Below are 26,910 nucleotides of genomic sequence, written 5' to 3' on the forward strand. Positions count from 1 at the left end.
TCCAAGGGGAAAGCGCAGCTGTGCACTATTCCACGAATGCCTGGATTCTAGGAAGCGGGCAGTTGGTCTTCGCTCTGTCCCACCACTCACCAGGTTGGTCTGAATTACAATGATAGCCTGCACTCATCACCCCACAACTGCTGATTCCAGAATAGCTGTCATCGTCTCTGGAAGTGGCAAAGTGTGAAGGAGTCATTGCCAGGAATAGACTCGGTTTTACAAGACAAGGCCTCAAATAATTATTTTGACCATTTAACTAACCAAAGTATTGTCAGGGTACGATCTTGGCATTGAAATCCTTTTTGTGTCATGCTCTCTTCCTTTGCTAGCAACTCAAACACTTAAAATTACCCTTCCTGCTCTTACTTTAAATCCCAATTACATTCTTCTCTTATTGAACTGCAAGATGTTCTTCTATTCTGTAAATCATCTAAGTGACATCTCTCTCTCTATTGTAAAAAAAATACTAGGCCTCTCCCCCCACCAGACATATCGAAAAGTCTCTGTCAATATTGCAATGAACTGTGTGAGAAAGGAGGCAAAAAAGATTTTCCATTCGCCACAACGGTTCCTCTCCCGTGTGGAGCAGTTGGCCTATTCAATGTCTAAGCTGAAGGGCAAACCTGGAGCTTGAATCTGGCTGAATCCATTTCAAACGTTCACAGAGATCTGCAGGGAACTCTTTAACCCATATAGATGTCGGTGTAGGGACCAATGGCTTTGTCACACTTGCAAGGAATTTAATCTGAATAAATGTGCACACAATAATATGACTATTATTTCCCAGTCTTTACATCTACTACCAAAATGCCGCAAAATGATTTGAAATTAAAAACAAAGGCAGAAAATCAATTTCTTGTGCAACAGGTAAATGATGTCCATAGACCATAGAATTTACAGTGCACTGCAGGTTGCGGCGATGCGTAGCTAAGCCGTGCGTTTCGGCAACTCCCGCGAAAACGGACTTTCGGGCTCTTCAGAGGAGCCCCAACGGAGCTTTTTTTTGACTGATCCCGTGTGGGAAGGAGCAGTGAGGTCCCGTCCCCCCAAATATTTGGCAGGGAGCAACGGTGGAGCGGCGAGGAAAGAGGCCATGGAGCAGAGAACAAAACGAGGAGAAGAAGGCAAGATGGCGGAGGGCGGAGTGCAAGCAGCGTGGGGGCCAGACCAGCAGGAGTTCTTCATGAGATGTGTGGAGGTGCTGAAAAAGGAGGTGCTGGCGCCGATGCTGTTGGCGATCGAGGGGCTGAAGGAGACCCAGACGACCCAGGCGGTGGAGCTTCGTGAGGTGTACGATAAGGTGAACACCAACGAGGACGATATCCAGCACCTGGCGGTAAAAATGGAGGCGCACGAGGCGGTGCACAGGAGGTGGGCCGAGAGAATTGAGGTCCTGGAGAACAGGTCGAGGAGGAAGAACCTCCGGATTCTGGGTCTTCCCGAAGGAGTGGAGGGAGCTGATGCTGGGGCATACGCGAGCACGATGCTCCATTCGCTGATGGGTGCGGAGGCCTCTCCGACCCCCCTGGAGCTGGAGGGGGCTCACCGGGTCCTGGCGAGGAGACCCAAGGCAGATGAGCCGCCAAGGGCGATAGTGGCAAGGTTCCATCGCTTCGTGGATAAAGAAAGTATGCAGAGATGGACCAAGAAGGTGCGGAGCAGCAAATGGGAGAACGCGGTGATCCGAGTACACCAGGATTGGAGCGCGGAGGTGGCAAAGAGGAGAGCTGGCTTCAACCGGGCCAAGGCGGTGCTGCATAGAAAAAGAGTCAGGTTCGGCATGCTGCAGCCTGCGCGACTGTGGGTCACTTAGCAGGACCGACGCCATTATTTTGAAACGCCAGAAGAGGCTTGGACTATTATACAGACGGAAAAACTGGACTCGAACTGAGGGGATGTGGTTGTATATGGGGTTGTAAATATGGGTAAAGAATATTTTGTGGGTGGGATGATGGATGGGGATGTGGGTAGAGTTCTGGTTAAAATTCCTAAAATTTCCTTTTTTCATCATCACAAAATGATGATGATGGGGAATGTGGGCGTCGGTACTGGAGGGAGGTGAGACTCGGGGATGAGGGAACTGGGATGATGGCCGCAATGTCGGAGGCGACGATCTCTTTGATCTTAAAGTGGGATAAGGACCCACTGCAATGTGGGTCATATAGACCGATCTCGCTCCTTAATGTAGATGCTAAGTTGATGTCAAAAATGTTGGCCATGAGGATTGAGGACTGTGTTCTGGGGGGATTCACGAGGACCAGACGGGATTCGTAAAGGGTAGGCAGTTAAACATTAATGTGCAAAGGCTCTTAAATGTGATAATGATGCCATCGGTGGAGGGAGAAGCGGAGATAGTGACAGCCATGGACGCGGAGAAAGCCTTTGATCGGGTAGAGTGGGAGTATCTCTGGGAAGTGTTGAGGAGGTTTGGGTTCGGGGGAGGGTTTATTAGTTGGGTTAAGCTCCTGTATAAAGCCCCGGTGACGAGTGTGGTCACGAACCGGCGGAGGTCAGAGTATTTCCAGCTGTATCGAGGGACGAGGCAGGTTCTCATTAGCAATTGAACCTTTGGCCATGGCGTTACGGGAGTCGGGGAAATGGAAGGGGGTGGTTCAAGGGGGAGAGGAACATAGAGTGTCGCTGTATGCAGACGACCTGTTGCTGTATGTGACGGATCCAGTGGAGGGGATGGTTGAGGTAATGCAGATCCTACGGGAGTTGGGAGACTTTTCGGGCTATAAGCTCAATGTGGGAAAGAGTGAGCTCTTTGTGATCCATCCGGGGGACCAGGGAAGAGGGATAGAGGACCTACCGTTGAGGAGGGCGGAAAGGAGCTTTCGATATTTGGGGATTCAGGTAGCTAGGAGTTGGGGGGCACTGCATAAACTCAATTTGACGCGATTGGTGAAACAGATGGAGGAGAATTTTAAAAGGTGGGACATGTTGCCACTCTCGCTGGCGGGTAGGGTACAGTCGGTTAAAATGGTGGTCCTCCGGAGATTTCTTTTTGTATTCCAATGCCTCCCAATTGTGATCACTAAGGCCTTTTTTAAGAGGGTAAGCAGGAGCATTACGGGATTTGTGTGGGTGAGCAAGACCCTGCGGGTAAGGAGGGGGTTCTTGGAGCGTAGCAGAGATAGAGGAGGGTTGGCATTGCCGAATCTGGGTGGGTATTATTGGGCAGCCAACGTGGCAATGATCCGTAAGTGGGTGATGGAGGGAGAGGGGGCAGCGTGGAAGAGGTTGGAGATGGCGTCCTGAAAAGGAACGAGCCTGGGGGCGCTGGTGACAGCACCGCTGCCACTCTCGCCGACAAGGTATACCACGAGCCCGATGGTGGCGGCAACGCTAAAGATCTGGGGGCAGTGGAGACGGCACAGGGGTGCGACGGGAGCCTAGGTGTGGTCCCGATCAGAGACAACCATCAGTTTGTCCCAGGAAGAATGGACAGGGGATTTCAGAGCTGGCATCGGGTAGGGATTAGAAGAATGGGGGACCTGTTCATTGACGGGACGCTTACGAGCTTAGGGGCGCTGGAGGAGAAGTTTGGGCTACCCCCGGGAAACGCTTTCAGGTACATGCAAGTGAGGGTGTTTGTGAGGCGGCAGGTGAGGGAATTTCCGCTACTCCCGGCACAGGGGATTCAAGATAGGGTGATCTCGGACGTATGGGCCGGGGAGGGCAAGGTGTCGGCGATATACCAGGAGATGAAAGAGGGGGAGGCTTTGGTAGAGGAGCTGAAGGGTAAATGGGAGGAGGAGTTGGGGGAGGAGATTGAGGAGGGGCTATGGGCTGATGCCCCAAGTAGGGTTAATTCCTCTTCTCGTGTGCCAGGCTTAGCCTGATACAATTTAAGGTGGTTCATAGAGCGCATATGACGGGGGCGAGGCTGAGTAGGTTCTTTGGGGTGGAGGACAGATGTGGGAGGTGCTCAGGAAGTCCGGCGAACCATGTCCATATGTTTTGGTCATGCCCGGCATTGGAGGGGTTCTGGAGGGGAGTTGCGGGAACAGTATCTAAGGTGGTGAAAGTCCAGGTCAAGCCAAGCTGGGGGCTAGCACTATTTGGAGTAGTGGACGAGCCGGGAGTGCAGGAGCCGAAAGAGGCCGGCATTCTGGCCTTTGCGTCCCTAGTAGCCCGGCGACGGATCTTACTAATGTGGAAGGAGGCGAAGCCCCCCAGCATGGAGGCCTGGATAAAGCGTGGAGGCCTGGATAAATGATATGGCTGGGTTTATCAAGTTGGAAAGGATAAAGTTTGCCTTGAGAGGGTCTGCGCAGGGGTTCTACAGGCGGTGGCAACCGTTCCTAGACCATCTCGCAGAGCGTTAAATGAAGGTCGGACAGCAGCAGCAGCAACCCGGGGGGGGGGGGGGGGAGGGGCGATTCCTGTGGGGGGCATGTGAGCAAGAAAGCACATGAATGATCCGGAAACTGACATGTACGGGAAGAATCCAATGTACAAAGTTCTGTATTTTATTGAATTGCCATGTTCATGTCTTGCCACGCGAGTTCTTTTTCTTCTCTTTGTTACCGGGGGGGGGGGGGGGGGGGGGGGGGGGTTGTAAGGTGGAAAATATTGTTATTGAAAAATTCTTAATAAAAATATATTTTTTAAAAAAGAATTTACAGTGCAGAAGGAGGCCATTCGGCCCATCGAGTCTGCACCGGCTCTTTGAAAGAGCACCCTACCCAAGCCCACACCTCCACCCGATCCCCATACCCATTCCCCTGTAACCCGACCCAACACTAAGGGCAATTTTGGACACAAAGGGCAATTTAGCGTGACCAATCCACCTAACCTGCACATCTTTGGACTGTGGGAGGAAACCGGAGCACCGGAGGAAACCCACGCACACACGGGGAGAACGTGCAGACTCCGCACAGACAGTGAACCAAGCCGGGAATCAAAGCTGGGACCCTGGAGCTGTGAAGCAATTGTGCTAACCACTGTGCTACCGTGCTGCCCGAATGTCAGCCTTTTAGGTCTTCGACATGTTTGCATGAAGATCCTGTTGATTCATCAGGCTTAGGGTTACACGTAAAGCCTGCGCACACAAACAATGGACACAGTCAGGATGCTTAAAGGAGTGCTCCTTCAAGCCGTGCTTCTGGGTGAGCTCCTATAATATCCTGAACTCCAATTACCTTAATGTTTGGCGGCCCCAACCCAAAATCAGCAAGTTAAAAACATTCAATTGATAACACCAGTGCCCTTGACAAGCTCCAGCATCCAACCAGGTTGAGATATTTTGAAAATAAAATATCAACATTTGGCAGTAATCTTCTTCCTCCTCCACCACCAATGCTCTTATTTCTCCAAGAATGGTTGGAGTGAGGGCCTTAAGAAATTCATGAGCCAATCGAGATAGGCCCTCCTAACAAAAACGCGGAGAAATATCATACATCATATGAGGCATTAATCTTTTCTTTATTCTTTCATGGGAGGTAGGCATCATTGGCGTAGCAACACTTATTGCCCATCCTTAATTGCCCTTGAATGGAGTAGCTTGCTGTGCCAATTTCAGAGTTCAATTAAGAGTCAACCACATTGCTAAGGGTTGCTTGTCACAGGTAGGCCAGACCAGATAAGGATGGCACATTTCCGCAAGAATGAAAAATAGCTGCCATGGTCACCATTGATTGAATTTAAACTCCTGCAGCTGTCCTGGTGGCATTTGAACCCACGTCCTCAAGAGCATTAGCCTGCTCTTTGGATTACCAGTCCAGTGACAGGTCTGCTACGCCACCATTTCTCCCTATTATTTCTTGAGGAATACACATTAGAAATGCAATGAATATAAGTACATTATATTAAACATACAGGAAGAATTTTCTGTAGTCAGGAGTGTGATGGAATGCTCTCCCCTTGCCTGAATGAGTGGCACAGTGGTGATCATTGCTGCCTTACAGCACCAGGGACCCCGGGTTCAATTCCAACATTGGGTGACTGTGCTGAGTTTGCATATTCTCCCCGTGTCTGCGTGGGTTTTCTCCGGTTTCCTCATCAATAAATATTCAATCCCTCCACCACCGACGAACAGTGGCAGCAGTGTACACCATCTACAAGATACACTGCAGGAAGTTTCCTTAGACATCACCTTCCAAGCCCACGACCACGTCCATCTAGAAGGATAAGGACAACAGATACCTGGAAACACCACCACCTGGATGTTCCCCTTCAAATCGCACATCATCCGGACTTGGAAATATATTGCCGTTCCTTCATTGTCGCTGGGTCAAAATCCTAGAACTCCCTCCCTTACAACAGTGTGGGTATCTGCACCTTAGGAACAGCAGCGGTTCAAGACGGCAGCTCACCACCATCTTCTCAAGGACAATTAGGGATGGGGAATAAATGCTGGCATTGCCTGCAACACCCACATCCTCTAAATTAATTTAACAAAATACTGCCGAGATGATTATTTGGTACTGAATATTCTATTCCAATTGGACCATATAATGAGCATGATATACTGAATAAATGTATGTCATTGCTTCACGTGGAAATCAGGAGGTAATGAGCTTATTGATAGGTACCAGGTTATGCACAAAGCTGTTTCTTTAACATTTGTTTTTTGGGATGTTGTCAATGTCATTCTTACTGTCCATCTTTAGTTGCGCTGATAAGGTGGAGATGGGTCGTAGTTCATGAATCGCTGCAGCCCTCATGGCGATATGTTTGCAATGGTGCTAGGTCGCAATCAATTGTTTTCAATTGAGTAGCTGGAATGGGATTTTTAAGATGCATGCATAGTCACCGTCGAATCTTCTATCACAGAAGGGTGTGTCCATGCTGGCACTTTGCAAGAGTCAGAGGCACATACTGGTTCAGCCAATTTAGATTCACAATGAGGCAGCTGTTGTGGTCATTTCTTTCCGATATCAAGCCATAGGTTTTCCCTGATTATTGACTTGAATTCAACATATCCATAAATACAAAATCTAGAAAAGACTCTCAGGGATGCACGCTTAATGTGTTCTTCTGAAATTCTGCTGTCCCCTATTTTTGCACAGAGGTTAACCCAGTTAAATAAATAGACTAATGCAGCAGACCAAAAATAATAGCAAACGTGTTAAGTATCCATTCACTAATAGTAATTTTGAGATGGAAGTTTTGAAAATTCAAGGCATTATAATGTGAATTATTAAGCAGTATCCAGACCAAAGCAATTACAATTCTTCAGGTTTCACAGCAGCATCAGCTCCTCTTGATCTGATTTCCCGATAAACATCTCTCAACCTGTGTAGCGAGAGAAGCAGCCAGAAAGCTGCTCTCAAGACTGGAAATAAATCCAATATCATCAGCTGTACAAAGCCTCCCGGCTTTGAACACTGCTCCAGCTTGTGGCTTTTCATTAGCAGTGACTGCACGCACCACAACGTTACAGCTCATTGCACGTATACAAGTACATATCCTAACAAATTTTCACAGGGCCGAGAAAGCACCAATGATTTACGGGGACTTCTTACACCAAGATGGGAAACTCAGCCGGTTTCAAGGGGTCCGCGCCTTGCTCAGCCAATGCCACATAATGCGGAAATTCGCTCGCGTCCTGACCACCTCTTATTATGGTCGCCATGGAGTTTCCTCGAGCGAGACGGGTGTTTGTCGACTATGCTAAAAACAGTTTGTCAAACACAAATAACTGTCAAAGTCAATTATGAGCCGCAATGGCAAACAGCTCGTCACATGTAAACAGCAATCACAGTCAAGCATGGAACTGAAGATCAAGAGCAAACTATTTATCTATTTGGGCTAGCAGGACATTTAATCCAAACACGTCTTCAGTCCAATGAATCACACCTGTGCTGGCTCACCAGAGCTCACCCTGTTTATGTGGAGCAGGGTCCCAAAAAGCAACCTTCCATTGCCGTTTCAGGCTTTGCAACTTCAATCTAAGTGACCACATTCATTGAAAGGTGATCTCCAATCAGCAGTGTTCGCCAAATTCGCCAATCGTGTTGTCCAGTTCCAAATATAACGAAAGCCAAGCAACAAAGTGAGGGAACACACCCCATACTAAAATGTGCACACTGTTGAACACGTTAAGATTTAGCCAAATTCTACTTCAAAAAGTGAGGTCAGCACGGTAGCACAGTGGTTAGCACAGTTGCTTCACAGCTCCAAGGTCCCCGATTCAATTTCGGCTAGGGTCACTGTCTGTGCCGAGTCTGCATGTTCTCCCCGTGTGTGCGTGGGTTTCCTCCAGGTGCTACGGTTTCCTCCCACAGTCCAAAGATGTGCAGGTTAGGTGGATTGGCCATGATAAATTGCCCTTAGTTACCAAAAAGGTTAGGTGGGGTTACTGGGTTATGGTGATAGAGTTGTAGGCTTAAGTGGGGTGCTCTTTACAAGAGCCGGTGCAGACTCAATGGGCCGAATGGCCTCCTTCTGCACTGTAAATTCTATGAAAGCAGATGCAGTTTATGAAATTTGCCAAAGGCTCACTTTTGTATGTCCACTCATGTCTCCCGCAATATTTTATTCCTATTGCCACGCTTTGAAGCAAGAATCCTCACATGGCAACATCATAAATATAGTCCTGACAATTTTCTCTATTTCATATTTCTTGTGAAATGAATCTCATTCTTTGAGGTGGTCGAGTTAGAAAGGAGGGGAACTCTTTGCAAACCTGTTCATACTTTTCCTACTGAACTACATAGCATTGCTTCCTGTGTGCTATTTTTACTGTGCCAAAGTGTCAGGCCAGAAGTGAAACAAAGTCCCAAAAGAATTTTGGAGTTTGCACTTGGAAATCACAGGGCATCTTATGATTGTTGATTACCATAACTAGCTTTTCATTATTAAAACTACAGTCTCCTTTCTTTGAATTGTGTTTTCGAATGAAGCTGCCAACCTTGAGAAGATCTGTTCATTTGTAAGTAAATCTGTAAATTATGGCAATTTATCTACTTATATCAGTAGGTGTTACATTCAATACAAAATGGAGAATTTGCCGTCTCCGCTCTAATAGGCTTCCTTTCTTCAAAACAGCAACCTTGTGAGATTTCCCTTCCAGGTGAAGCATCTGGCAGAAAACCAGAGCTTTTTCAGACTTTCAATTTGTTGCGAATTCAACAGTTTACACTTGGTTTTTAAAATGTTATTCTCCCTTTCCCTCCATGGTTTCAACCCTATACCGTATTCCGTCAAACAGGACTGCTCGGTTCCACCCCTGCACCATCGCCTGCCTCCCTGCCCCAATTATCAATGAAACATTCCTCTTCATTTCTGGACTGCATTTATATGATAGTAATAATAATCATTATTAACATCACAAGTAGGCTTACATTAGGGGATGGTTTAGCACAGTGGGCTAAACAGCTGGCTTGTAATGCAGAACAATGCCAGCAGCGCGGGTTCAATTCCCGGCCTCCCCGAACAGGCGCCGGAATGTAGCGACTAGAGGCTTTTCACAGTAACTTCATTGAAGCCGACTTGTGATAATAAGCGATTATTATTATTATTACATTAACACTGTGAAAATCCCCTAATCACCACAATCCGGCACCGGTTTGGATGTCAAAGGACTCTCAGTCGTGACTAGACTCTCCCAGTTGCTCAATACCTGTTGGCACAGCCACCTTTGAAGACCACTCCACCTTTGTGTACAAACAGCCTTTTCCCCACAACCAGATTTTCAAGCCTGTTTCTCAGGGAAGAATCCTCTGTGGGGTTTGCTTCTCCGACACAAATTTGTTCAGTCAGGGAACATCCACAATTCCACCTTGCTGCCTGACTGTGACATTATTGCATGACAGAAACACTGCAGCACACAAATGGCATTCCAATGCCCAACTGAAACTGGTTTATTGCAGGTTCCTTATATACATACATAAATAGCCACAAGGTGGTGGTATTACAGCTCCCTCCCATTTCACACCTCTTTACCATGTGAATCCCATGTCCTTTTGCGGGGAGCATGTCCACCCTCGCTTTTAACCAAACAATTGTCTTTTTAAATGAACATACCAATATTGGGATGCTTCAGCAGCCGACAGATTCTTGCTTCTCGTTCCAGCTTCTGGTGATCTACAGTTCAAAAAACAAAATGGAGAATTGTGAACCAAAAGATTCCAGCAAGGAGTAGAACATTTAAACTAAAAAATAAAGCTGTGAATTGATGGATAGTTTATAGCGGCACTTGTGTAATCTACGTCAGCACCAATGTCATCAGTGAAAATGAAAGCTCCTGGCACCTCCTGCAAATTAATCAATGGGGGAAGATCTACAGGCACAACAATGTCAAAGTTGAAGTATGAATTTTACTGCAGTGTGCATGCCAATGGCTTAAGGTTCACCAGTACAAAAGTAATCCAAACATTAATCTCACTGTACTTGAGCCAGTTCGGACGTAGGTTATAGCAGTGTAGTAATTATGATAATGGACTAGCAATCTAAAGGTCATGAGTTCAAATCTTAGTTCTGAAATTGAAATCGTTAAATTTGGTCTGAACAGGATGCATTAACATGAAACAGCAAGATTGTCACAGTAACCCGGCTGGTTCGTTAATGTTCTCGAGGAAGTCAAAGAACCCCAGTCTCTCACTGCATGGTTCATTCAATGCCCGCACCATACCCTCCCCCTCAACAATCACCCAAGTGGACTAGAGAGGAAATCAATCAGTACGAAGACACCCGACTTCACCCCTGCCTCAGGTCATCGGCTGCTGAAGCCCTCATTCATGCCTTTGCGATGACTAGTCTCAACTGTAATAATGCACTCCTGTCTGGTCTCTCACATTACCCTCCAAAAGATTGGTCATTCAAAATTCTGGTGCTTGCATCCTTAAACGCAGCACATCCCATGCCACCCCTGTGCTCACTGGAATCCATCGGCTGCCAGTAAAGTAATGCCTGATTTTTAAATTCTCACCCTTGCTTTCAAGTCCCTCCATGTCCTCGCCTCTCCTTATCTTGGTAATCATATAATCCCTGCAATGCAGGAGGACACTCAGCCCATCAAGTCTGCACCGACCCTTTGAAAGACCACCCTGCCTGGGCTCAATTCCCCTCCCTATTCCTGCAACCCGACCCTAAGGGGAAATTTAGCATGACCAATCCACCTAACTTGCACATCTTTAGTCTGCTCCTCCAACCCCACAGATATCTGTACTCGTCGAATTCTGGCCTCTTCAGCATCCCTGATTTTAATTACTCCGCCATTAGTGGCCGTGCCTCCAATTGCCTGGGCCCTAGTTGTTAAATCCCATCCTTACACCCCTCTTCCTTCCTTCAAGACGCTCCTCAAAATTTACCTCTCTGAGCAAGCTTTTGATCATCTCCTCTAATAGCACCTCATGTGGTGTCTAACGTTACTTTTAGCCACCTGTGAAGCACCTTGAAATGGTTTATTATGTGAAAGGTAAATAATCTTTATACTAATCTTTAATGTCACATGTAGGCTTACATTAACACTGCAACAAAGTTACTGTGAAAATCCCCTCGTCGCCACATTCCAGTACCTGTTCAGGTACACAGAGGGAAAATTCAGAATGTCCAAATCATCTACCAAGCACGGCTTCTGGGACGTGTGGGAGGAAACCAGAGCACCCGGAGGAAACCCACGCAGACACAGGGAGAACGTGCAGACTCCGCGCAGACAGTGACCCAAGCCGGGAATCGAACCTGGGATCCTGGCGCTGTGAAGCAACAGTGCTAACCACTGTGCTACCTTGCGATAGAAATATAAATTGTTGCTGTTATGATCATGAGCAGCACTGCAACAGTTCAAGGAGAAAGCCCATTGCCACTTTCTCAAACAATTGAGATGGGCATGATCTTAGACCTCACCAGCAATCCGAAGTACGGGAAAAAGAAATTTCAAACGCTTGGGAAGCAGTCGTTACAAATACTCTAATGCACAAGGCTTGTTCCTGTGTACAGGGTTCACCCACTCTCAGTAAAATAAAACCATGACATTTCCATAGCCAAATTGAAATATTTCATGCCGATTTGTTTCTTTTAAATGCATCATGAGCAGTGCTTTGCATAAGCATTGGAACCGTGCAGTGTATGTCAGCTATCCTTAACCTCAATTTCACACAAGGCAGGCAGCACGGTGGCGCAGTGGTTCGCACTGCTGCCTCACGGCGCCGAGGTCCCAGGTTCAATCCTGGCTCTGGGTCACTGTCCGTGTGGAGTTTGCACATTCTCCCTGTGTTTGCGTGGGTTTTGCCCCCACAACCCAAAGATGTGTAGGCTAGGTTGATTGGCCACGCTAAATTGCCCCTTAATTGGAAAAAATGAATTGGGTACTCTAAATTTATTTTTAAAAATAAATACATTTCACACAAGGCTATCTTTTTTTGTAGAAATTTTGTGCTCCATGTAAAGCACTTATGGAGTCACCAGTGTTTTTTCCTGCACTGGACTCCGAACGTGCAAAGCAAATGATTACAGAGTGCCTGTCAGAAAACCATTGCGGTGGAAAAGGGTGGAATTCCACCAAAGTCAGAAAAGTCTCATCCTTGTCTTTATAAAATTCCATGACTTTTGGTCTCTTTTAGAAATTTCCATGATTTTTCCAGGTTTTCCTTGACCCCTGGGAACCCTGTGTATCGCATTGGTCAAGGCCTCGGGTACCAGTAAAACCCACTCAGAGACAGAACGACAATTTTAATGCAAAACCCTCCAGAATCTGTAAGGTCTTTCTCCCAGTGATTTACTCTATCTCCCTTGCGCATGCTGGGATATTGTTGCCTGTGCATCAGCTACCCTCAACAAACCAGTCAGTATGCAGGCATTAGCCTTGACAGGAACGCCTTTTGATTAATTAACTGGGAATAGCATTGGGGGAAATAAAGGCAGCTCCTAGACTTTATTCACCAACACATACACACATTCACCATTTTTAAAAATAAATGTTTTATGGAGGTATTTCTTTGGCATTTCAACAGCAACAAAATCAACAATATACATAACAAGAAAAAGATAAACATAGTCCACCTCCCTCTCCCACAGGTCTTGCCATTACTTACCCCCCTCACCTATGCTAACTTAAACCCCCTCCCTCCCTTTATGCTGACGATTAGTTATCTGCGAGGAAGTCGACGAATGGTTGCCACCGCCGGGCGAATCAAGCAGAGATCCTCCCAGGGCAAACTTAATTTTCTCCAGGCAGAGGAAGCCAGCCATGTCTGAAAGCCAGGTCTCCGATTTCAGGGGCTTTGAGCCCCTCCATGCCAGCAGTATGCACCTCCGGGCTACCAGGGAAGCAAAGGCCAGAACATCTGCCTCGCTCTCCTCCTGGATTCCCGGGTCCTGCGATACCCCAAAAATCGCCAACTCTGGACTCATTGCCACCTTCATATTTAATACTGTGGACAAGGTGTCAGCAAACCCCTGCCAAAATCCCCTCAGTTTTGAGCATGCCCAGAACATTTGGACATGATTCATTGGCCCCCCCGCACATTTCGCACACTTGTCCTCCACACCAAAGAATCTGTTCATCCGGGCCACTGTCATGTGAGCCCGGTGAACAACCTTAAATTGAATTAGGCTGAGCCTGTCACATGTTGCGATAGTATTAACCCTTCCTAACACGTCCGCCCAGAGGCCCTCCTCTATCTCTCCCCCCAGCTCCTCGTCCCACTTTCGCTTCAGCCCCTCGGTCTGCGTCTCCTCCGATCCCATAAGCTCTTTATATAGGTCCGAGACACTCCCCTCGCCTATCCATCCTCTAGAGACCATCCTATCCTGAATCCCCCTTAGCGGCAGGAGTGGGAAGGTTGGTACCTGCTTCCGCAAAAAGTCCCGTATCTGTAAATATCGGAATTCATTTCCACCAGCCAATGCAAACTTCTCCTCCAGCGCCCTCATACTCGGGAAGCTACCTTCCAAGAACAAGTCCCCCATCCTCTCGATCCCCGCTCTCCGCCAAATTCGGAACCCCCCGTCCATCCTCCCCGGGGCAAACCGATGGTTGTCGCAGATTGGGGACCACACCAATGCCCCCTCTGCTCCCACATGTCTCCTCCATTGCGCCCAGACTCTCAGGGCCGCCACCACCACTGGGATTGGCGGAGTACCGCGCTAGAGGGAATGGCAGGGGCACCGTCACCAATGCCCCAAACTTGTGCCCTTACAAGAATTACAAATTCCAAGGGGTGCACATCTCCAAAAATCTGTCCTGGTCCACCCACGTCGACGCTAGCACCAAGAAAGCACAACAGCGCCTATACTTCCTCAGGAAACTAAGGAAATTCGGCATGTCCACATTAACCCTTACCAGCTTTTACAGATGCACCATAGAAAGCATCCTATCAGGCTGCATCACAGCCTGGTATGGCAACTGCTCTGCCCAGGACCGCAAGAAACTTCAGAGAGTCGTGAACACCGCCCAGTCCATCACACGAACCTGCCTCCCATCATTGACTCCATCTACACCTGCCTGGGGAAAGCGGGCTGCATAATCAAAGATCCCTCCCACCCGGCTTACTCACTCTTCCAAGTTCTTCCACCGCCAGGAGATACAGAAGTCTGAGAATAAGCACGAACAGACTCAAAAACAGCTTCTTCCCCACTGTCACCAGACTCCTAAATGACCCTCTTATGGACTGACCTCATTAACACTACACCCTGTATGCTTCATCCGATGCCAGTGCTTATGTAGTTACATTGTACATGTTGTGTTGCCCCATTATGTATTTTCTTTTCTTCCCTTTTCTTCCCATGTATTTAATGATCCGTTGAGCTGCTCGCAGAAAAATACTTCTGTACCTCGATACACATGACAATAAACAAATCCAATCCAATCCAATCCAGAAGCCGCCTCTATGCGCACCCACGCCGGCTCACCCCCCCCACCAGCCACCTCCTAACCATGGCTATATTAGCCACCCAGTAGTAATCATAGATTATCATAGAATTTACAGTGCAGAAGGAGGCCATTCGGCCCATCGAGTCTGCACCGGCTCTTGGAAAGAGCACCCTACCCAAGGTCAACACCTACACCCTATCCCCATAACCCAGTAACTCCATCCAACACTAAGGGCAATTTTGGACACTAAGGGCAATTTATCATGGCCAATCCACCTAAACTGCACATCTTTGGACTGTGGGAGGAAACCGGAGCACCCGGAGGAAACCCACGCACACACGGGGAGGATGTGCAGATTCCGCACAGACAGTGACCCAAGCCGGAATCGAACCTGGGACCCTGGAGCTGTGAAGCAATTGTGCTATCCACAATGCAAACGTGCTGCCCATCTTGATTGCCCCTTGATTGGGAAAAAATATTGGATACTCTAAATTTATACAAGGAAAAAAAGACTTGCAACAATCCTTTAACACCTAATTTAGCCAAGTTCCTGCTTCAGAACTGTATTTTCATGACAGCTATTCCCCAGCTATTAATCTTGCAAAATAGTTTTCAGCGTAATAAACAATTTAGTAAAGTATATACATGGTGGATCTTTATAGGATGTCAGTCAATCTCAGCAGTTCCTGGCGTCTCATCAAGTTTTAGCATCCCCAATATGATTTGTGCTACTTCTTATTGGATGGTGATCAAATTCACCTCTTCGAGGGACAAAGTCTTTCGGACACAGGAAGAAACTAGAGCTCACGGAAAAGCAAAGCTGCAGCCCTGTGGCTGATTTGAAGGGCTTCACACTTGGCACATCACATCACATGACCAGCTAAGTCAGCTACTGTGTTCTGCTTGGAAGAAATATGCTCCTCACTGCAATTATAATGAAGGCCATCTGTCTCACTGGGGGACACCAGGGGACATGTTTTGCGCAGCCGTCAGCATTGACGGGTACCAAGAAATTTGCACTCCCTTGTGGCATGTTCTTCAAAGGCACCTGTTATTTTCCAGATATAAATTACTTTTAAACTTCAGGTCAAAGATGGCCTGCGGGCTAAATATATATTACTTTGCTGGGAATGGAATGATTTTGTAATAACTGAATAAGGTTAGCAAGGAGATTTATCTGGAACCTATTTTAAATTGTTACTTGAACCTAGAAAGGTTTAGCAGTTTGAGCTGATTCAAAACAATGCTGAATTTATCCTAACTCGCACCAAGTTCCGGTTCATCCACCACCCAGCCGCTCGCTGACCTTCAGCTCCCAGTCCAGCAGTGACTTAAGGTTTCATTCCTGTTTCAAATTCCTCCATGCCTCACTGTCCTCCTCCAGCTCTGCAACACACAAAGCTGTGCGTTCTGCCAATTATGGCCGCGTTCGTTTTAATCACTACTATTGGTGGCCATACCTTCAGGTGACACGGCACCAAGCCTCTTCACCTCCCCTCCTCCTTTAAGACGCCCCTTGAAACCTACCTTTCTGGCCAAGCTTTTGGTCACCTGTCCTAATGTCTCACGTGATTCAGTCTCAAATGTGAAAAGGCCCTCTGCATCAGCCATGGCTCAGATGGAAACACTTACACCTCTGAATCACGAGGTTCTGTCGCCATCAAGTCCCACACCGGGGCTTCAGGGCAAAACTCAAAGCTGGCACTCCAGTGCGGGGCTGAGGAAGTGCGACACAGCCAGAGGTGCCATTTTTCACTCGAGGTATTAAATCAAAGACCCCACATTCAATGGATGTAAAATAACCCATGGCACTATTTTGAAGAACAGGGGAGTTATTCTTGGTTGTTCTGGCCTATGTATATCCCTGATCAAATATCGGAAAACAGCTCCAGTCAGTATCATGGTTTCCGTTTGTGGGAGCTTGCTGTGCCAATCTGGCTGCTATGTTTCCCAAGTGACAACATTGACTGCACTTCAAAAATACTTCATTGTGAAGCACTTTGAGAGATGTCCAGTGGTCGTGAAAAGCACTGTATAATGCAAGTCTTTCGTGTTTAAAACTTTTGTGAAGCACCTAACGTAGTGCTCTCCAACCTTGTATATACACGGGCCGCCTTGTGTGTAAAAACTCAGTCTATTGTTAGATGCTGAACCATGGCATCATCAGAAAGATGAAATTTCAAACAGACTCCAATCTGGACTTCAACTGACTTTTAAGCTCATTGATAAGAGACAAGAATTGCATTGAAATAGTCCCTTTCACAACATCAGGATGCACCAAAGTGCTTTTCCATCAATTAAGTACTTTTGAAGTTAGTCACTGTTGTAACATAGGAATGGTGGAAACCAATTAATGCACAGTAATTTCTGACAAGTAACAATGTGACTATCTGTGTTGATTGAGGGGCTAAATACTGACCAGGTCACTTGGGAGAACTCACTGGCTCTTCTCCGAAGAATGGGCCATCTGAAGGGGCAGATAGATTTTATGGCTCATTCAAAAGACAGCACCGTCAACACTGCAGCACTCTCTCAGTACTGCGATGGCAGCCAGAGTGTTGTGCTCAGGTCTCTGGATCTGGACTTGAACTCACAACCATCAGACTAAGCAGGCAATCTTTCCACTGGGCCACAATTTATACTGGGCAGTTCTTGGCACTCAAGAACATAAAAACTTAGGCGGGTGACCAGATTTAGCATGACAAACTTATAAGAGGAGTTAAATCCAGCAGGTCTCACCCTACCTAGCCCATCTGCTTACCCAATTATTCAATTCTGCTTGCAAAGTATTCCCAGCATCGACAAGACATAAATCAGAGGATACACAATATTTGGAATAATGCGTTCAGCTGCAACAAACTCGAGAGGCATAATACCATCCAGGACACAACAGCCCTTACTACTGGACTCATGTTCTCAACTTCAAAAGCAGTGCACATAACAGTGTGTACCGCTGCAACTCACTAAGCTCACTTATATGGGGTTGCTAAACCTTCTCCACCAAGTAGGAGATCAGCAGCATTGTGGAACCATCATCTTAACCAAGCTCCCCTGCAATGCAATCCCAACATAGACACGCTGTCACTGCTCATTCATCATTGCTAGCTAGAAATGCTGGAATTCCCGGCCGCGTACCATTTTGAGAGCACCAGCAGAATCACAGAACAGCAGAGCTTCAAGAAGACGCTTGAAGACTAAGTTGTGACTCAATCACTACCTCCAAAACTAACACTTGAAGGCTGAGGAGTGCTGCTTAGTCCGCACCTTGTTACAGCCAGACCCCTCAGGGCAAACAAATGTGGATTTGCCAAGACCAGCCACATGCCAAGTTCAAATAAAAAAAATATCAAGTACCACTGGAGGCAGTTGCAGAAAAGCCAGAGGCTGTTATTGCCAAATTCTTCTGACCCGAAGGAACTGGACTGCCAGGCAGAGTGAAGCCAGAATTGTTAAGTGTTTCAAAGCGGTATCATTATCAGACCGGTCTACGGAAACAGGCTCGTTGATCAGTTAGACAGAGAATGGTGTGTAAGGAGGAGTGGATGGAAACAGAGTAAAACATGGCATCGCAACAAGAAAACCGAACAGCTAAAATTCTCCATCCAACCGGCTCCTCCCTATTGCTTCATTAACATACTTGAACTTCAATTACTGATCGAGTCATGCAGATCCTTAGATGCCTGCTCTCAAACAAACTAAAAATGGCTTCATGGGCAAAAAAAAAACCTTCTCAGGCATGAAACAGTTAATAAGCAGCGTATGCACTCTTCTCTCGCTGAGTGTGTTAGGAAACATTCCCTTATTCTGTACACACTTTGAAAACAAACCGTTCATCATCTGCTGCCTAATCCTTAAAGCCCAATGTCCATTAACGTAATTCTTCCAGTAGATGGCCTCTGTAAACAATAATGTGCTCCACTAGTTTTATTTTGCTGGCCTGCATGAATGTAAAGGCTTAAAAAGATTAACGACAAGCGTTTTCATTGTATATGTAGAAGTAACCAAAGCTTAGGTCGCAAATCCTTTGAAATGAATTCAGCAATATTCTTGACAATGCCATTTAAATTTCTTCTCATTAGGAGGCTATCAGGAATCACAGTATTGCAGGTACCACATCCGGGATCGGGATCCCACCCAATATTTTCCCTGGGGTTTTCATTGATAGGGGGATCAAGGCACATTTTTCTCAATGATTGTAAATCCCCCCCCCCCACCCAATAATCATTATTGTCTCTCAATATGTCCCCCACCCCACTTCCACCCCAGATTTGATCCTTACTAGCATTTTTTTTTTTTTAAACTCCATCCCTAATAATACTATTACGTTGTTTTTAAAATCTGGCAACTTGAAGCCTCATGTTAAACCTGCAGCAAATGAGAATTCTTACTTTTTCCATATTTTTGGCTCAGAATACTCCAAGATCTCTTTGGCTTGAAGACTAACTTGCAACTCAATAGGAGTACTTAAGACGGAGGCATGTTATTCAGTACATGCAGTACGACCCCCCCTACAATTTTCCCACTGCTGCATCGAATTGTTCCTCCAAAGGTTCCACTACTCTCTGGAAGTCCGCTTTAGATTCGTATCTGGAGTGAGTTCGTCATGGGTGCGATTATAAAGCGGATGCAGGAGTACAGGGATAGGGCTGATTCAGCTCAGTAGGCTAGACAGCTGGTTTGTGACGCAGAACAAGGTCAGCAGCGCGGGTTCAATTCCCGTACCAGCTTCGGAATGTGGCGACTCGGGGCTTTTCACAGTAACTTCATACTTGTGACAATCAAAGGTTATTATTATTAACTGAGGGAATGTGTACAAAAATCAATGAAGGTGGCAGGGCAGATGGAGAAAGTGGTTAATAGGGCATACACCATCCTGATGGGACTACAAAAGCAAGTCAGCAAACCTCCATATTGGTTCCTCCTCAACTGGAGCATTGCATTCAATTCCGGGCATTGCATGGGGAGAGTGCAGAAAAGATTTGAGAGAAAGATTGCAGAGATGAGGGACTTCAGTACGTGGAGAAACGGGAACCGTTCTCTTCAGAGAAGAAAGTGACATTTAAAATCATGAGGAGTTGGTCAGGGTACATAGGGAGAAACTGCTCCCTTTGGAGTTAGCGACAAGATCCTGAGAACACCAATTCAAAGATGAACAGCAAAGGAAACAACAGAATTTTTTTCAAATGCAGTGGGTGTTTGGAATCTGGCCCGCAGTGCTCGCGGAATGTGGTGGAGGCAGATTCAGTTGTGGCTTTCAGAAGGGTTAATTACCTGAAGAGGAAATATTTACAGGGCGGGCAAGAAGGACTCGATGAGTGGCTGCTGAAGGGAGCAAACACTGGCATACACTTTCCCAAAGGTAACCAATCTACGATCCAACTTGTGTGAAGAATTTCCGAAAATCCATCCTAGATTTACTTTCAATTAACTTACAAGTTATTTCAATGCAGTATTTCACATTGACCTTTTCCATTCCCCTAGTCATATCATCTCTGGATTTACCCTAAGTGGATAATAGCCCAATTGTGGTAGGCCCTGTGCGAGATGCTGAACATTCTCTCACGGTCAATGTAGCTCTAGAAACCATGCAAATGAAAAAATTGCGAAATACAAGCAAAATCCCGCCGATTCTGAAGTTCTGAAATAAAAACAAAGTGCTGGAAATGCTCAGCAGGTCTGACACCATCTGTGGAGAGAGGGCAACAGATTCAACGGTTCAAGCCCCAATATTAGTCCTTTTTTGAGCATTATTTCATCATTGGCTTTACAACTCAGGGGCATATTAACATTAGAGGAAGGGTACATTAGCATCGATAAACACCAAGGTATATTGTTATTCGTAAAAGTTCATCGGTGGGTTGTTAGACAGTGGTATTTGAAAACTGAAACGAGCAATATTCACAACATTATGTAGAATGTGCAGCACACAATCAGACCATGCAGCCCAACTGGTCCATGCCGTGTGTTTATACTACATATGAGCATCCTCCTATCCCCTATCTCACCCATCCCTTCCTTTCCCAGATTTACCCAACAAAAAGAAATGTGTGATGATATCAATCAGAGGTTTATTGAAGAGAATGACTATTTAAGACATTATTGTGCGAGTAACCTTACTGGGTTCTGTTCTGTTCTTGTAGCCGCAAAGGGAAAGAATCAGAGGTGGCACATGTCGAGTTTGTTTCACACAGTGCACGGGATTTATTTACAAGATGCTGCTCAAATGGGCTGCACGGTGGCACAGTGGCTAGCACCACTGCCTCACAGCACCAGGGAGCCAGGTTCAATCACGGCCTCGGGTGATTGTGTGGGTTTCCTCCGGGTGCTCCAGTTTCCTTCCACAAGTCCAAAGATGTGCAGATTAGGTGGATTGGCCACGCAAAATTACTCCTTAGTGTCCAGGGATGTGCAGGCTAGGCTAAGGAATTATTGGGATAGGGTGCAGAAGTGGGCTTGGGTGGAGTACTCTTTCAGAGGGTCAGCGCAGACCCGATGGGCTGAATGGCCTTCTTCTGTGCTGTAAGGATTCTGTGAACAGGGTACAATGGTGAATTCCATAAAAAAGCTCGTGAAACGCTCCGATAGCGTCATTGCATAGCACGTGACGCTACACTAGCCAATGGTGTTAATCTGATCCATAACAGGTTCACTAATCATTGATAAGCTTTGAGAAAGGGTCATCTGGAATTGAAACGTTAGCTTTTTTCTCTCCCTACAGATGCTGCCAGACCTGCTGAGATTTTCAGCATTTTCTTTCTGGTCACTAATCATTGATATGGGATTACCTTGTTTACAAGACAAGGTTTCAGCACTAACAGCTGATGAATGCCACTGGTCTATATTCAAATCCACTGACCTTGTAATATGAGAGAGAGACTTGCAGTGTTTTAGGAGGTCGCCACAAAAAAGCTTGTTGCTTGGGGGAACAGTGCCAAGTTATTGGTGCAGTAACCCATTCAAAATTGAAGGCTCTGCCTTCACCTCTGGCTAAATGTAATAGCTCTCTTGCTGTCGGACCAGTTTGAGCCCCAGGGTGAGCTTGTTGGTCAATGATCAATGGTCTGACCATTGTAGGGACCCAAACTACATTTCAACCATCGACATCAGCATCGCCACAAGTAAATGGGACAATAAACACAAATTAGTTTTTATATAAAAGGCATCACAGAATGTCAAGTGAATAGTTACAGTTCTGTCCTGAACATAAACTGCCCAATTCTTTCCAAGCTCAGATGGTCTTCACTACAGGTAAGAAACAGAGCACTGAGACCTCACAATCACTAACTCAGCGTTTATTCTGTGGGGGTCCTGCTCATGTATTAATAACAATAATAATAAATTTTGTCACAAGTAGGCTTACATTAACACTGAAATGAAGTTACTGTGAAAATCCCCTTGTCGCCACATCCCGGCGCCTGTTCAGGTACACAGAGGGAGAATTCAGAATGTCCACTAGCACATCTTTCGCAACCTTTGGGAGGAAACCGGAGCACCCGGAGGAAACCCACGCAGACACGGAGAATGTGCAGACTCCACACAGACAGTAAGCCAAGCCGGGAATCGAACCTGGGACCCTGGCGCTGTGCAGCAACAGTGCTAACCACTGTGCTACCATGCCGCCAATGTTAATTGCATCTTGAAATAAATTAGGGAAGTCTGTGTGTTTTTGCAGACACAGCTAGTTTTCAGAATGTGAGACATGTCGGCAGTAAATAAAATATCCATGGTTCCCACAGAATCAACTGGGGAAGTGCTTCTGTCCGGAACAATCTCAATGGAAAAGCCTTGAATGTTGGTACAAAGCCAGAATTGGCAGTGAGTATGCCAAACCAAGCGGAGTGCTACGAAATGCAACGCTGCCGCGCCACTGCTGCTACTGATTGATAGGGCATAGGTTTCCAGCCACACTCTGCTTAGCCAGGTGCTTGGGGGAGGGGAAGGGCCATGTAGAGACGCTTACCCAACTTGCTTCCAAGGATAGGAGATGGGGAAAGAGGATGTGCCCACAGAGGCGGAGGTGAAATGACGACTGGGCAATGAGATTTATGGGAGGAAATTACTAAAAAAAATTGGGAGAGTGTCTAAATATTTTAAATGTCATCAATTTTAATTACTTTCAGTCAGCGAAGAAAGGTTTGTATTTAAGCTGCAGCCTCATGGACAATCAACCTGGTACTTTTATGTTCGATCTGAAGAGGTACGGTAATGTATTGGTTAGTGAGACATCAACAACCCACAGACCTTGACAAATTATGGGACTGAACTCAACAAATTTGGGAACATATTGCCGAGCACGAAACAAAATAACCATTAAAGTTGCCCGATTGTCATAAAAAGCCATCCGGTTCACTCATATCCTGCGGGGGGGGGGGGGGGGGGGGGGGGGGGGGATGCTCTCATTTGGCATCTAATTCTTCTCCTGTGAAGTGCCTTGGGATGTTTTATGAATTTAGGGTGCTATATCAATGCAAGTTGTTGTGATATGGGGCTCTCTCTTAATGCCCTCTGAGACAGGCACCAGCATCAGTGTGATAGCAACTGCAGACAGCAATGCCCCACGCTGAAAACAGAACAACCATAATCAAATACCTTGAGCAGGGAATTCATATCATCTTTAATCAGCAGTGCAACCTTAATCATGTGGCTCAAAACTTTGCCTCCATCTTAATGCTGACTTTGACTTTCAGTAAACATTGTGCCCATTCATGCAAATACGCAATATACAAGGATACACAATGAGATCTCAGCTGTCTGTTCCCCGAGGGAGTCCATCCTCAAATAACCCCACATCACCAGAGAATTAAAATAATCTTTCTCATAAGAAACATCCAGTTGTCTATAATAACACAGTGAGGTGGAACTCAATAATATGGGGGCTGTAAATTAATTCAGTGACTGCGTTATTTTATTTTATTGCTTATTAAAACCTCACCCCAATTTCCTCTCCTCTCTCTCCTCACCCGCCCCACACCCACCTTCCTGATTCTTTACTGTCAGAGGGGTTCCTTTGACACTGGGGGCCGGCACTAAAACAACTACCATTCACTGCCAAGTCTTGTGTCAACAAGTCTTTGACCGAGGGGGAAGCCCGCAGCTGAATAGGATTCAACCTCTTTCTGAAATTTTTAAACCAGCGAGATTGTCCCGAATGCTGTTCAGAAACGTATAGTTCTGGAGGAGTTACACCAAAATTTCTCAAACTCTGAACCACAATAACTTCAAAGTGTGTCGAGGAAAATGTGACACAAGAAGTGTCAAAGGAAATGCATGTGACACTTGCATTCTACACGTTAAGACTCTTTATATAGTAGGTAGACAAAGCCTCGAGTCAGAGATCACAGATCTGTTGGGTGGAATCAAGATCCAGCAACATGCGCCTTCCACCCATTTGAAGAATCAGTGTCGCTTCTGCGGGGCTTTTTTTGGGGGGGACTCCATAGTGGAGTGCCGGTCAATGAGGGAATGTGAGGTAATGCATTTTGGAAGGTCTAATGCAGTTAGGGAATATACAGTGAATGGTAGAACCCTCAAGAGTATTGAAAGTCAGAGAGATCTTGGTGTACAGGTCCACAGGTCACTGAAAGGGGCAACACAGGTGGAGAAATGAAACCGCTTATTGGCACAAGTAGGCTTCAAATGAAGTTACTGTGAAAAGCCCCTAGTCACCACATTCCGGCACCTGTTCGGGGAGGCTGGTACGGGAATTGAACCGTGTTGCTGGCCTGCCTTGGTCTGCTTTCAAAGCCAGCGATTTAGCCCAGTGTGCGAAACCAGCCAAGGTAGTCAAGAAGGCATACGGCATGCTTGCCTTCATTGGCTGGGGCATTGAGTATAAGAATTGGCAAGTCATGTTGCAGCTGTATAGAACCTTAGTTAGGCCACACTTGGAGTATACTGTTCAATCCTGCTCGCCACACTACCAGAAGGATGTGGAGGTTTTAGAGAGGGTGCAGAAGAGATTTACCAGGATGTTGCATGGTATGGAGGGCATTAGCTATGAGGAGCGGTTGAATAAACTCGGTTTGTTCTCACTGGAACGGCGGAGGTTGAGGGGTGACCTGATAGAGATCTACAAAATTATGGGGGGCAAAGACAGAGTGGATAGTCAGGGGCTTTTCCCCAGGGTAGAGGGGTCAATTATTAGGGGGCACAGGTTTAAGGTGCGAGGGGCAAGGTTTATAGTAGATGTACGAGGCAAGTCTTTTTACAGAGGGTAGTGGGTGCCTGGAACTCGCTGCCGGAGGAGGTGGTGGAAGCAGGGCCGATAGTGATATTTAAGGGGCATCTTGGCAAATACATGAATAGGATGGGAATAGAGCGATACGGACCCAGGAAGTGTAGAAGATTGTGGTTTAGTCGGGCAGCATGGTCGGCACGGGCTTGGAGGGCCGAAGGGCCTGGTCCTGTACTGTACTTTTCTTTTCTTTTCAAAAATATATTTATTCAAATTTTTCAACAGATTTTTAACAACCCCCCCCCCCCCCCCAACAAAAAGAAGAAACAAGAACACAACAATCAAAATGCTGTACTTTTCTTTGTTCTTTGAATTCCTCCCACACCATCAGGTCACAAACAAACCCAGCAGGATTTGCCAGTCTGTCTTCAGGAGCAACAGATGACCTGTGTGATTCCTAATAAATCCCGGAGCCACCGCTAAATTCCAGTCGTCTTAGGGATAGTTGGTTTTAAGTGGCTCCTTTATTAGTCTAACTGGCATCTTGCAGCCAGCTGGTGGGATTCCCACGTCAGGTTCTTCCCATCCCAGACTTAATTAGGGACAGTTTTCCAGACTTCAGGAATTGGACATACACCTGACTCTACCAGCCCCAACCTGGCATCATGTCTGCTCTGGCAAGTTCCACTAAATTCAGCCTGTTAACTCTTTCTTTCTCTGCCAGACCTCTTGTGTACTTCCAACACTTTCTGCTTTTATTAAATTATGTTAAAAGTTTTGGGTATGGCACACACTTTCTGGAAGTGCCATAGGACGTCTGCTAGTGGGTTAGTCATGTGTTGCTGGCTTACAATGCTTAATTCCAATAATTACCTTCATTAACACTATTCCCATGCCACTGTTGATAACACCTCTATTGTTAATTCAAAAAAAAATCTCATTATCTGCTGTGGGAGATCAGTTTACCCATATAATGAAGTCTTATATCTCCTGCTTGTCACACTTATTTATTGTTCTGACCAGATATCATCCACCTAGACCCTTAACCCCTCCCTGCCCTCCTCAAGAGATGCTGCCCGATCTCTCGAGTCTTTCCAGCATTTCATAGAACGCATTTCTTAGAACGCAAGAGCAAGGAGATAACATTAAACGTTTTAGAACATTTGACCTCACCTGAAGTAGTGTGTCCAGTTCTGTGCACCGCGCCTGTGAAAAGATGTGAAAGTATACGAGAGGGTGCAGCAAAGATTCACTAGAATGTTTCTGGGGATGAGTTGGGATTGTTTTGCTTGAACAGAAGGTTGAGGGGGAGATTTGATCGAGGTATTCAAAATCGTGCAAGGTCTGGACAGTGCAGATAGGGAGAAACTGTTCCCATTGGCGAAAACATTGAGGACGAGTGAGGTGAAGATTTAAGGTAATTGGCAAAAGCAAGCGAGCGAGGCAGTGAGTGACACAGATCGGGATTGTGTGAATGTGTGGCGGAAGCAGGCTCAATCAAGGCATTCAATAGTGAATTCTATTACTATCTGAAAAGGAAGAATGTGCAGGGCTACGAGAAGAAGGCAGGGGAGTGGCACTGAGTGCATTGTTCATTCAAGGGGGCTGCCGCTGACACAAGGGGCTGAATGGCCTCCTTCGGTGCTGCAGCCCTTCTGTGATTCATTTGCAGCATTTTGCTCTGTGCCACATTCTGGATCCCCCATTCTGATCATGGACACAAAACAATCTTTAAAAAGGAGGACGAATGAAAGCCACCTACACATCGCAGGCTTCTCACTCGCAGTCCGAGAATTTTGCTGACCTCAAAGCAAGTTTGGAAGCTGCAGATTGCGTGGATTCCCACAGATCCGTAAGCAAAGATGGCAAATGGATCTTGCATATTATTATTCAGGGCTGCGCTGCTTAATTACTAAGCTGTGAGATCAATGCACAAGTAAATTCTCCTTGTGGAAATCCAGGTATAGGTGAG

At 46.3% G+C, this 26,910-nt stretch overlaps 1 protein-coding gene across 8 annotated transcripts in view; it reads right to left on the minus strand.

Annotated features, from left to right (window-relative positions):
* The window catches only part of camk2g2 (calcium/calmodulin-dependent protein kinase (CaM kinase) II gamma 2), a 480,776-nt gene that overhangs the window by 266,086 nt on the left and 187,780 nt on the right, over window positions 1-26,910 (minus strand). For all 8 annotated transcript variants that reach the window (XM_072491514.1, XM_072491515.1, XM_072491516.1 and 5 more), the window contains exon 3: window positions 9,976-10,035. In XM_072491514.1, the coding sequence (XP_072347615.1) occupies window positions 9,976-10,035 (60 nt within the window). The remainder of the gene's footprint in view (window positions 1-9,975; window positions 10,036-26,910) is intronic.

The sequence above is a fragment of the Scyliorhinus torazame genome, chromosome 28, assembly GCF_047496885.1.
Source record: "Scyliorhinus torazame isolate Kashiwa2021f chromosome 28, sScyTor2.1, whole genome shotgun sequence".
Classification (NCBI taxonomy): domain Eukaryota; kingdom Metazoa; phylum Chordata; class Chondrichthyes; order Carcharhiniformes; family Scyliorhinidae; genus Scyliorhinus; species Scyliorhinus torazame.